Below are 13500 nucleotides of genomic sequence, written 5' to 3'. Positions count from 1 at the left end.
ACATGATCACCAAACACTTAAGTAATGTTTTGGAAAGCAGACGGACAAGATTTAACTTCGGTTGCGTTAACATCGACACCATCCGCACACTAACTGGCCTCGCTGTTGACCCTGCTGACCTGAAATCTTGGTGGTGAACTGGGTGATGACAGGGGGACCATAGCCCTTGGCGGTGCTAGCACGCAGGGTGAAGGAGTACGTGGAGCCCGGGTAGAGGCCTGTGAACATGTGGGTGGTCTCGTTACCCAGCTTCACCACCTTCCCACTCTGGTTGGAGAGGTCCAGCTCGGGGTCAAAGGAGCTCACCGCCTTGTAGGAGATCTAGGAAGGAAGGAAATGAATATTCTCAGAGTGGCCCTCTGGTGCTCCGCTTTCAGCGCCGTTCAGCAAGAGGAGGATTTGTATTCACAGAATAAAAACATTAGGCGCCCAGCAGCTCAGCAAGCTGAAGCATTTACTGTACTTACTGTGTTGTGGTTTTGTATCCCACTTGTGGTGAGCGTTATCACATTTTTCCAGTCTCTTCCCCCTCTGCACCACTCAGTAAGGCTAAAATGCCATGAAGCAATTTTAAAAGTCTTATGCTGTCCTTCTCCGCTTCTATGCCCCTGAGTTACAATCATATTTACTGGAGATATAGTATACATGCACATAATTTAATGAAATCAACATATTTTATTATTATCCATTAGAATTAATAAAATAGCTACGGACGAAATGCTTTGCATGTGTAAAAAAAACCCTAAAAAATCATATATTGCTCTGTGGAATGTGGCTTTACTACAGCTAAGCTAACGCTTTGAGAAAATTTTGCATGTTCTTGCTTCGCGCTTAAGCTTCCGACTTCATGTCAACAAGGTTTTATGCTCATTTCCGGAATTACAGTGAGACGCAAAAAGACTACGGAGACGGGCCATCTCATTACAAGGTCTAGATTCGTCTGTAAAAGCAAAGGTACATTGTTTTAAGCCGAAGCTGATGCAAGCCCGTGGTTTCAAGGAGAGTGGAAGCACACTTAATGTATTCCTTCTCCATTTATATACACAGGGCGCTCTGGAGGGAAGCATTAAGGTGAGTGTTTTTCCTAATATCCATTTTGAATAACTGCAAAGTCCCACTTTAAGAAAATGCCTCTGCTCGTAAAGGAAAACCTCCATTATAATTCCAATTAGGGAACACAAAGGGAGTTTGGAGTGCCGCATAATTTGTGTCCATCAAGTTTTGAAATGCTCCGAGGCCTCCTCATTTAGTCTTTGTCCGCGGGAATGAGCCGCCGATGCCAAATCCTATATCATAACATTTCAGGGAGAGGAAATGACTTGTCAACGCCCGGGCACGCGGACGGGTTTTTACAACTGTGATGGAACTGACGGGAGAAATAATGGAAAAGACTCGAGCAAATCAATTTGACCTGCTGCATTAAGCTTTTAAAATCAGACAGGTTTACATTTGTTTGTCTAGGTAAGTGTCAGATTTATGAAGCTTTCTTAATATACGGGAGCTTTTATTTGTCAAAGCCTGAAGAACTGATCATGAAAAATAATGTCTACTCCTTCTTGTCATCAACTAATATGAGTGGAACAGAAAACCCACCTTATCTTAGCTCAAGGTGACCATTTGCACAAGACTTAAAGCGATTTAAAACTGCAGCTTTTACAGTGCATTTCGTTTTGCTTTTATAATACTAACTACTGCCCTAAAAGGTGATGTTAACCATACACTCAACTTTTACTTACCACGGCATTGCTATGATGAACAAACAGCTTCTTTGTAAACAAATTCCCTGACGAACTGAATGAACAGGAAATAAAAGCTGCTCTACATCTTTTCACCAGACTCTGGCTCACGTCTGCTGGAAAAAGGTTGCCGATAAAATGGCATTCGCAGATCATGGTCAAAAAGGGAACGGAGCTGAAATCTCTTTGATATCGGGCCTTGTCAGATATATTTCACTTTGAGCCCTTTGATAATGTTAAATCAAAGCAAGGTCCTCAAATATGAGAAGCAACTTCTTGGGGAATACCGGCAGAGTACACCGAGGGGTTTCTTTCTTTAACCAGAAGTGTGAAGAGGGGGGAAGACACCCGGAGCAAGCTGCCGGCTCACTACGCTTTTCCTCATCTGCCATTCTGTTTAAAACAATGTAATATAAATAGTGTTCTTCCAAGATAAAAACCTACAATTCCAGCTTATAATGGTGCTTGACTGTATATTAAAACCCTGGATATAAAAGTGTGTCAGTGACATTATTGCTCGCTTTACCTCGGCACATTACCGTGCAGTTAAGGCTCTCAAGACAGAGGGAAGAAATTCCTGCAGCATGTGAATATGATAGCCTGGAGTGGGCATTTCATAAAGTGAAACACGCTCGCCTCGACATAAATATGAGTGAACCCGACAAAGCGGCAATGCACACCACGCCGTTTGCCCTGAATCCTTTTACCTGTACTATGAAATTTTAAACAGATCGCCAACTACAACATGTGGCTCTAAAAGTGATTAACTGTGCGGTAAACCTACCGTCTTTATGGAGGCTGTTTCGCTGCACTCTGCTGGCACCTCTTAAGACATAAACATAACCCTTGAATAACCGAGGCCTTGTTATGATTCTGCATGAATTAAAGTGTGCAAGTGTTTTTTCCTGCGTTTCGGCACGGAGGAAGCTGTACAGCAGCCGTGTTCGCTTTCACTGTTCAATCCGCTCCCCTCGTATGAGAAACGGCCCTGTCAATGATTGTTAACCTAGTCAAAATACCAAGCGTGAGCAAACGCCGACAAGAGGAAAAATCAACAGAATGAGAATCAATCTGTGAGAAAGGCTGGAGGATTACTTCCACCATAAGCTGGTTAAAATCAATGTGTACATATATAGTGTGTCTGTGGGTTTGTGTGTGTGTGTGTGAGCGTGGAGACAGTTTGTATTATTCAAGACTCGGTGCAGTTCCTGGACAAAGCTGGCAGAGGCTGTGCAAAGCTTCAAGTCAACAACTGCTCGGTGCTGAATGGTGATGAGTTTGAGGTGAAGTCTCAGAGATTGTGTTTTCTTTAGAGGTCAGCTGTGTGTAAAAAAATAAATAAATAAAAAAAAAGGCAGAAGATGATTCTGAAGGAGCCGATTCTCTTCTAGCAAAACGGCAAGCAGCAAACCATGCTTCGGTAGAGGCTCAGAAAAGACACAGGTTTAGCCTGCTCCATGAGTGTAACTATACGAAGAGATAAATGATAGTCTAATAATCTTTTTTGGTGAGGTTTACTTTCCAGTTTGTACTTTAATGATAATAAACACACTGACCTGAGACAACAAGTACAGATAAATACATTAAGAAGATACTTTAAAAGCCAACTGTGATGAGTTTGGTTTAAGGGTTCATGGCCGTTTGCCTGTCTTGTTCGTGCACCCTGCACATACACCAATCAGCCACAACATTAAAACCACTGACAGGAGAAGTAAATAACATTGACCATCTTGGGACAATTCATTGTTCAGCTGGGAAACTTTTGGACCTGGCATTCATTCGTGTGGATGTTACTTAGACATGTAGCACCCACCTAGATCAGACCAGGCACCCCCACCCCATAGCAATGACACTCCTTGATGGCAGCAGCCATCCCCAGCAGGATGCAGCCTGACACAGGCACACACTCAAAAATGCTTTAGGAACAACACAAAAAAAACATGAAGAACAGCACAAGGTGTTGACCTGGCCTCCAAATTCACTAGATCCCAAACTCATCAAGTATCTGTGGGATGATCCACAGAGGCCCCTCTCTTCAACCCACAGGACCCAAAGGCCCCCACTTCCTTCAGAAGACCCATGTCTATTCTCTGAAGGTGGTCATGATGTTATGCCTGATCAAAGAATACAAAAAGCGCTAACTTTTAACATACTGATGAATACCTGAGGGACACGTGTCAAAAATGTGTCACGGTTTTGCACTTTGTTTCAAATATTTGGTTGACTTCCTGTTTTATTTTGTAATCTGCTGCCTCCATGTCTTTCAGTTACTTATATTCCCTACATTTTCTCCCAAACCCTTTGTGATTGTTTGATTTTCATTTTTAGCCTTTTTTTTCTTTCCCCGTGTATTCAGTTTGTGCACTTTTATCGTCACTTCTTCTTCTTCTGTTAACCTTGCCATGTTCCCCTGAGATGTCTTCCGTGTGCGTACCTCCAACTTCCCCCAGTTAGTGCTTCTTTCAACTCTTTTGTTGTACTTTGTTTCCAGTTGAAATGCATTCCTTAAGGTTTTGTATTTTCGTCAACTTTAAAATAAAAGCTTCCCTTTTGTCCCGTCAACCTGCCTCCTGCATCATGCATTTGGGCCCAAGGTTTAGTGAAACGTGACAGAATGTCTGTCACATATTTAATTTAAATGAGTCCAAGGTTGTTAAAACTTTTCACCACACGTCTGCCTCATGTAAGGAAACTTAAGGGATTACCAAAATCCATGAATGTTGTACCAAATTCTGTGTCAGTCTGTGTAATTAATAACCTGCTTAATTCTGCTGACAGCTCAGTTTGCTCAGCTAAAAACAGTATTAATGTAGCAGGAATACATTATTTTTATCAGGACTGCTAAAGGTTAGCCAACATGTCCAAAATGGGAAGTGCAACTTCTGCTGCTTATTAGGGGTTGAACGACTTCAGATTTTTTAAAGTCGGACGTCACAAATAAAAACACAGTAGAACGTAATGCTTTGCAGCAATGAAATCTATATTCTTGACCTGAATACTTGTAGCGTCTCACACAAATTTCTGCAAGGTAACTGAAACTTGAACACAAACTAGCTACTGTCGGCTGTAGCCCACGCCAACACCATAAACACCGTCAGTCTGCAGAGCTGCCAACTCTCACGCTTTCGCCGTGTGACACACGGTTTTGCCTGTTTTCACACGCACTCACGCCACACATCCAATTTCTCACGCAAAAAAAAAAAATCCGATCGGTCCGAGACTCTTCCGTTCCTTTTCAAACTCCACGACGGTAGATGGCGCTGATGAGCGCCCCTGAACCTTTGCGCTGCGCTACACCTGCAGTGCACCCCTTATCTATGCCTGCACCCCGAAGTACACAGAAGAAGAGATACAGAGACCAACAAGACAGCAGGAGAAACCAGAAACTACTCTGAGAAGTCTGATAAAGAAGAGAATCTGAGCTGAGACTAGGCCAGTATAACCATGCACACAGATCATAGACAAGGACTTTACCCAGCTTCTGATCTGCATCTGATACTGATTATGCCTCATTTTAGCTATTTTTGTAATGCATTCATCTGTTTTATTGCTTGAAAAAGTTGTACTGTTTAAGCACTTTATTTGTTGCACTTTATTTGTCTCTGATGGACCATGTGGTGGGAGACTTTGAATGAAGAATAATGTCCCTCCCTAACTAATCTTGTGTCGTTTTTGGCTGAACATAAATCACTAAGTGCTCTTAAGAATACAATTATTCACAACATAGGTTAGGTTTTAGTTAAGAATTAGTTTAATACCATTTTAATCAAAATATCAATCAACCTACCTAGGTCAAATCTTAAACACTGATCTATGAATAAGGCTTTATTGTCATTTAGGCACACCGATAGTTTTCTGGTTGAATGTTCAGCTCAAGTCTACAGACTAAGACCTACAAGTCATGATGCCGAACATGAATCAGAATAAGTTCAGGTATTGCACATCTTTAGCAGACCGCCCAAAAATCCACTAGAATGCTGGAAACCACATCTACTTAATCCAAAATCTCCTGGGGGTGGACCTTCAGCTATGTCTGCTTCACAGAATGTAACCAATATTGTCCATCTTCAGTGGGCTGCCCCTATCAACAGCTTTGGACCTCCCCACAAACCACCAGAATGCAGGGTACAACATGGGTACAACATCAAATTAATTCCAATTATCTTATATCTGAGCCACCAATTTGTGTGACTGCGTGCACGGCATAATTTTGGTCACCCACGACAAAATCTCACTCCAAGGTTTTTTGAAAAGTTGGCAGGTATGAGTCTGACTTTCACTCTCGTAACTCTCGCACGGTGCATTAACTGACATCAAGGACAAAAACCACGCTCCACAACCCCAGCAACAATGCCAACTAATAAAAGACAACAGAACGGAACATAAACACATGAGCTTATCAATACTGTGCGCTGCAGATATGCTTAGAATATGTAAATCGGCACCGTCAATAGCGTTTCATAGTAGGCTACTTCTGTTATATAGCCTAATAGGATAACGCAGTCGGGATTGAAAAAAAATGCGTACGTCTCCGAAGGCTTTTCCGTGTAGGCCTATATCAGCTAAACTGCTGATTTGCAGCAATCCTCTCTGTTGCCGCAGGACGTTTGGTGAAGTTGTTAATTGACTGCTGTTGAGAGGATTTGGACCGTTCCTCTGCTAGCGTTAGCGGATGCCTTTTCATATTATTAGTAGTAGCCTACATTTGTTGTATTTCAGGACTGACTTACATATTCTGCGTGTCACGGTAGAATGGGCTTCATCTTTAGTGAAGTATTTCCACAAACTTGATGAACCGCTGCTAGTTTGCTTCAACGACCCCCCTGTCGTTATTGTCACGTGATCGGCGACTAGTCGACTTCCTGCTTAAAGCGTCACAACACATCAGTAAAGTCGACTAGTCAACTAGTCGGTAACAAAAATAAATAAATAAATACATAAATAAATAAAAAGTCAACTAGTCGGTACAACCCCTACTACTTATACAGGGAAGTATTTATGTAATTCATTAGGATAGAGAGATGATTTATTTTTATAATACAGACTGAAGGTGTGTAGAGGACATTGGAGGCATTGGAAGTAATCCGACCGGGTCCAGGTCGGCAGTTAAAATCATTTTTTTTGGTGCACACTTCCCTAAAAGTACAGATTCATAATAAAAGTGGTTTACCCAGTAAATCCCACTTTATGAGATAAGGTAGACCCTTTGTCGTGTGGTCAACTAGCAGATCCACCTGATTCCAGGGCCTTGATGCAATAAAGAATAATTCATATCAAAAAAACAAAAAAAAAAAACATTCAGGTTGGCTCTGTAGACTACTCTGGAAAAAAAGGACAACTTAATCCAGGAACTAAGTCTGTTTACCACTCCAAAGGGCAATCAATACTAATATTTTGCCAACCCCAAAGCTTTTGTACCTCGAACTGGGTGATGATCCCGTAGGTCTGCGCCGGTTCCCTCCACTTCAGGATGATCTTCTCCTCATAAGCGCTGCCCTGAATGGACTCAAGAGGAATGGCCCCCGGTACTGTGTGAAATAACAACAGACTCTCACAAGCGGAACATTTTCAAAGCAGAAACAAACCATCGAAAAGCAAGATTCCTTGATACATATCTGACATTTTATTCCCTGTGCCATTTGTCAAGTTGAGATGCGGGATGAAAAGGCAACCTTTCTATTATGATTACTTTACTCCGAGCCTTATTGCTGATGTGCATAAAACAATCAATAAAAAGCTTTTCAAGGACCCACACTCCACAAATGGCCATGAGCCAAAGTCAAACACATCTTAATAGGAATTTGTGAGATTATTTGAAGTCATTGTAACTGAAGACAAGCACCGTGATACTTATTTACTGCAACACTCTTCACAGTGTTAAAGATGTGTTGCAAACACAGGATGAACTTGTAACCCCATATGAATAGTGGGAATCTTAATCTTTCTGCAGTGTTTACTCGCACTGAGATTCTGCCAAAACTGATCTGGTCCTTTAACCCATCATGTGAATTGCTTTCATTCCGTAAGCGAAACAGAATGACGTGTTATTTATTTTTTTTCTCCACCCAAAATTTATCTTGAAAAGTTACAACTACACCCCGTCTGTACACTTTTTCCCGTGGGATCCGAAAACACACAGATCCACAAGGAAACACGCAGCAGTCGGATAGCGAGAAACAGTTGTTGCCACTTTCAAGTTTCCAGGCAGAGATATCTGAGCCAGACATGGCTCTCTTTTCGTCAGCTGAGCCTGTTTGTTATCTGGCGGCCCAGGTTCCTTGAGACTTCTGTGGAGTTCATTTCCTGTGTCTGCTGAGGCAACACAGAAGATCTTTCATCTTTGAAGGAGGTGAAACAACTACACAACACAGAGGCTCTGTGTTGTGTAGTTGTAGTCTGACTCCTATGCTCTGTGGAAAAACATGTGGAAAATCCCAGACTTTTGTTTGTCGCAGTTGATCAGATGAGAATTATCTAAAAGAACACAACATCAAGAATAAAGAAGAGGAACCGTTCTGCGCCATATTTGTTTCTCCTTTAAATTCTCTTGAAGGCATCTTTGTAAATCGACTAAAATTGTATATGCAAGATCAGTGATATGTTTCTTTAAGCTTCACATTAAATGCTTATTTAATTTAGACTGTGCCTCTTCTGATGTGTTCATATACACTGATCAGGCACAACATTATGACCATCTTCCTAATAGTGTGTTGGTCTCCCTTGTGTCTCCCAAAACAGTCGTGACTCATCAGAGAATGGACATGGGCCTTCTGAGGGTGTCCTGTGGTGTCTGGCAACAGAATGTTTTTGGTGGGGGGCCTTTGGGTCCTATGGGTTGAGGGGAGGGGCCTCTGTGGATCATCCCACAGATACTTGATCAGTTTGGGTTCTAGGGAGAATTTGGAGGCCAAGTCAACACCCTGTGCTGTTCTTCATGTTTTTTTTGAGTTGTTCCTAAACCGTTTTTGTGTGTGTGTCTGTATCATGGCTGCTGCCATCAAGGAGTGTCATTGCTATGGGGTGGGGGTGCCTGGTCTGGTCTAGGTGGGTGCTACATGTCTAAGTAACACCCACACGAAACAATGCCAGGTCCAAAGGTCTCCCAGCAGAACACTGAATTGTCACAAGATGGTCAATGTTATTCATATCTCCTGTCAGTGGTCATAATGTTGTGGCTGATCAGTATATGTAATTATAATATGATCATATATTTTGACATTCATCACTGTATATATGGACTCTAATTTGGCCTTAAGGTAAACTTGTAATGCTACAGCTGCAATTACTTTTATTATATATATTTCTGTTTCATTTATTTGATTGGCTTTTCTTTGTCCACTTTCAGGACCACTGATGTCTTGAGTCATTTTTATGCACAAATGTAGAAAATTCTGAGGGATGCAATACTTCTGAATGGATGCCTTACATAGAGATATAGGTATTTACAAGCATAAATGTAACAGTAAATCTGTCATACTACTACTACTGCACTTGTTCGGTAGGTTGTTATTTTTACTTTCACTCACCATCCTCATCAGTCTGAACCTCCAGCTCGGTGCTCTCCTTGACACCCTCTGGGTTGCGCAACACCAGCTTGACACTGAGGTTGGTGAAGGGTGTCAAGTTGTGGATGGTGTGCTGGGGATCGCGGCTCTGAGTGTCATAACACACCTCCTCCCGGGTCTCGTCCTTGCCAGACACTCTGGAGCGGTACTGGACGGTCAGGTTGTAGCTGTGGCAGCGGGTCACGTTGTAGCCCAGAGGTTCCCAGCGCACCGTCACCTGCTTGGACTGGATGTCCACCACTTCCAGACGCCGCGGGCCGTGCATGGGCTCTGGCGAAACGGAGAAGATAGAGGAGAGTGTGAGCGTACATTTAGATAATCAATTAGGCCATACGACGGGCAGGTTGAGTTTCAATAAAATCAAGGATATTATTGAGTTCGGTCTATGCCAGGGCACAGGGAAGACCGTGTTCCTTTGGGTGAACTTGAGGCCTGCTCAATACTTTTATTCACACTGAAATACTATTTTTTTTTTCTGTTTGTAGTTCACATTTCCAGAAAATATTTCAAAATTTCAAAGCCACAGCCTGACACCTACCACTGCCACATCCCATCACCGTTGCTAACTTGGTCTCACAGCGGCCGCACACAACAAGACACCACAGGTCTGTTGGTGGAAACCCTCAGCGGGAGGTGTATCATCCCTTCAGAGCGTGCCGTTTCCCCGCGCCTTCTACCTTGTGCTCTGCCTTTTCCACTCTCTTTTCCATCTCGCCCAGTGGCGGTCAGCTATTAGCACCACACTGATACAGAGTCAGGCAGCCTGTCAATCCAGGCAGGATGCAGCCCCCACTGCCATCGTATCACCTCTAATCACATACACTGTGTCTCCTTGCCTTTTCTCTTTACCTTCCCCATTTTCTCTCTCCTTCCTTCCTTACTTCCATCTCTTTTTTCCTCCATTCCCTTTCTCCATTTTCTCTCTCTGCCCATCTCTTTTTCTGTGACTTCCATTTCCTCCTCTCTTTTTCTCCTCATTCTGCCTCCCCCCCACCCCTACATCTATTTTCCCCTCTTGCTCTCTCTTCTCCCTCTCCTTTCCTACGGGAGGAAAGCAGCCCAAGCACAAGGTAATGGGATCAATTTCCATTCCAGGTTAAATTCGCAGTCCATTTCTCTGGAACTTAACACTTTACCACCTATTAGGAAGAGCCAGGGCTCAATTTCCCCGTTCCCCAGGAGGCACAGTCCAGCAATTCAGAGGCAGCCACGGCAGCCATGTTTAACATTCTGGAGGTGCATGGGGAGAGAGAGACTGGACTGGAGCTCCGGCGTGCCGTTCATTTCTACAGATTGAGTAAAGGACACGGGAAACAAGCAGGACTCTGCAAACAAACTCTTAATGGAAATCCGCTTAATATTTCTTTTTCTTAAGCTCCTATATCCTCCAGGAAGGAAAAAAAAAACATAAAAAATGAAATTCATTTTAAATTAACTACAGTTTTGGATGGAATTCATAAAATTAGGTCATGACATGTGACATGGCAGAAGCCTGTAAAAGCGAGAAAGGATACTGCAAGAGGAATATAAATGAAAGACGGAACACTTGTAGATTTCACAAGGAGAAAGAGCGGATATGATCTCCCCTGCACTTTCACAGAGCAGATGAAATAGCATTAGAAGGGCCCGAAGGGGGAAGAGGAAGAGCTGTTGAGCACAGATTCGGGAGGGGATCTCAATGTGCAACATACGGTACATGAAGCATGCACAAAGGGATGCATAAATGATACAGTAATGTCTAAAAAATTGAAAAAATCCCAACAGGGAAAACCGGCAACTATATTTTGTTCAAGGAGAATACGGGGCTACAAAGACTGCAACAAACCAGCGCAAGTCTTCGCTGAGCGTACAAATTTAATCACAATTTAAATAATAGCTAAAGAAAATGTTTAATATTCATTGAAAAACCTTTCTGCACCTGTTTTGGAGTACTCCTTTGAAGGATCTCCGAGACGTACTGACCTCCAAGGTTAAATCTGCGGTGGAGAGGCATGTGTAAGACGTTTATCCTATCAAAGAGATCAGCTGTAGAGCAGAATGCTCACTTCCACCATACAATATTGAAAACCAACTATGCGGATAAATGTAATGATTCAGAAAGTGGTCCGCCATTTTAAACAAATGTAATCAGCCACAGAGACACAGAGCCCGGGAAGAATAGGCAAGAAAACAGGTTTCTTCAAATCAGCCGCAGTGTTGAGAAAGCCAAGCAGAAAATAGAAGTTTAAACCCCTTTATTTGCGGAACTATCTGTTGGCCGCACTCGGTAGGCAATGGTTACACTAAAAGCACAGAGAATTGCAGGGTGGCCAGGCACAGAAATCAAATTAAACCAGATGCTCTCAAAGTGACAAATGCACCAAAGTGTGAATCTCAAGCAGACGCACGCGAGCGGCTGAGAGGAAGTCTCATTTCTGGAACGTTCAAGGAGAAATGTCACCCTCCCATCTTCCGCGGAACATCGTAGATAATGTCCACGGCACCCCTTATTGTGGCCAATGGAGAGATGCCAGAACGGGGGGTGGGGGTGGGGGGCACTTTTGGAAAAATATAATTGTGCACAGAAATAGCCCCATGTCGAACAGAGAAGAAGAAAAATGAAATGGGGGAAGCAATTATCTATTTGTATATAAATTTAAATTGGTATTTTAATAGTGGCCGGAACATTAGGCATTTCCTTTTTCATCCTGGGTGCGCATGTAGTCGGGAAAGGTACACCGGCCATTCGCTAAGCAGCTCTTATGATTATTCTACAGCCTCCGCCCGGAGTTTTGTAGAGAAAAGGCTAATTGTTTGTTGCCCCCTTGGCTCCCTGTCGTGCAAATGCCAGCTGTCTGAGGGAGGCAGTAAAAATGTGAGGATCTGTGGCGGACGCCCAATCACAACTTGTAACCCATGACTCAGAATGACATCATCCGCTTGCACGAACAACAAGGTGCCTCATCCATTTCAGAGCCTCGGCCACGGTTGACTTTGAAGAAAGAGGGGAAAAGAAAAACACCTTGCGCCCTCCTCCCACACTTAATCTGAAATGAACGGGTCACGCCGAATGGCTGATATCCTTTATAAACCCCTTTGTGCATAGATGGAAGCCATGTGGCCGTTTTCAAATAGGCCCAGGGGCCGATGAATGACAACTGATGAGATGAGCCTATTACCCCAGTCTACTGTGACTGCTAGTTTAGTTTTATTGAGCGGGCAGTAAGAAGCTCAGCATCAAAAGCAAAAAGTCACAACAAGGAATAACAGGGCTATCTCTGGAAATCCATTTTTTTTATTATTTATTTTTTTTATTTTTACAATTCTCTCAAGCTATCACACACCCTGGGTGACACTGGGGTGAAAGTGCTGAAAATATGACTCTAATATCTCTCCAGTATGGCAGATATTTCTAGTGGAATAGAGTTATAATAATGTCTATGAAAGCATCCCTTGGAGCAGGAAATTACCGAGGTCTATCTTATGCCAGGGCACACAGAGTGATCTCCAGCTAGAGCCAGATTGGTATTCCAAGCGGTGGACAAATTATCACCTGCTCCACACTTGCTGATATAATTGAATAATTTGGATGTGACATTTACATAGAACTATTAGTGATTTTTTTTGTCATTACAGTTTGACATTTAAATAATGTTTTTAGAAATTATCTGCACATTATTGCCTGGCGCTAATTCGAAACGGGCCCCCGCGCGCGCGTCACTGCGGCTCAAGTGATAACATGATTTCACAAAACACGGGACAAAAACAACAAATAACCGCATGTTGCAACTGCCTGTCCTAGAGGGGGCTACAAATGGTGCACTTAGCCCCTGGGTAGAGCAAGACATTAGTCCTGGATGAAAGGAAACAAATTGGGCATGTCTGGAGCACGGCCACTTTGCTGCGAGACAAGTGCGCGTGTGCATGAGGGGGACAATGTGTGTTTTCTAGTGTGGTCTTATGGGAGGAAAAGAGTTTCCGTATGCGCGCACGGCAGCACACGTCTGGTTTCTCAGCATCTTTCTGGCTGTATGTACAGAGGAACGATTTACTTATCAGATTTTCCTCGGGCTTCGCAGCGTACGAGTTGTTCAGAAAGCCAGGATCTTTATCAGATCCGCATCGATTAAGAGCAGAAAAGCCTGGCGCTGGCACCGGCTTCCATCTCTCTGCTCAGCAAACAGACCCAAGGGGGGGGGGGGAGAAAAGACTACTTCCCC

The 13500-nt window shown here is 43.1% G+C and overlaps 1 protein-coding gene across 3 annotated transcripts in view; it reads right to left on the bottom strand.

The window, feature by feature from the left end:
* Positions 1 to 13500, bottom strand: part of LOC311489505 (receptor-type tyrosine-protein phosphatase mu) — a 155241-nt gene that overhangs the window by 67580 nt on the left and 74161 nt on the right. For all 3 annotated transcript variants that reach the window (XM_084546618.1, XM_084546617.1, XM_084546619.1), the window contains exons 8-10: positions 9263 to 9571; positions 7155 to 7264; positions 120 to 321 (exon numbers count right to left, since the gene is read on the bottom strand). In XM_084546618.1, coding sequence (XP_084402744.1) covers positions 120 to 321; positions 7155 to 7264; positions 9263 to 9571 — 621 coding nt within the window. The remainder of the gene's footprint in view (positions 1 to 119; positions 322 to 7154; positions 7265 to 9262; positions 9572 to 13500) is intronic.

This window comes from Chelon labrosus (genome assembly GCF_963514085.1).
Source record: "Chelon labrosus genome assembly, chromosome: 6".
In the NCBI taxonomy this organism is placed as follows: domain Eukaryota; kingdom Metazoa; phylum Chordata; class Actinopteri; order Mugiliformes; family Mugilidae; genus Chelon; species Chelon labrosus.
The sequence above is the reverse complement of the archived record's forward strand: the minus strand, read 5'-3'. Positions and strand labels throughout refer to the sequence as shown.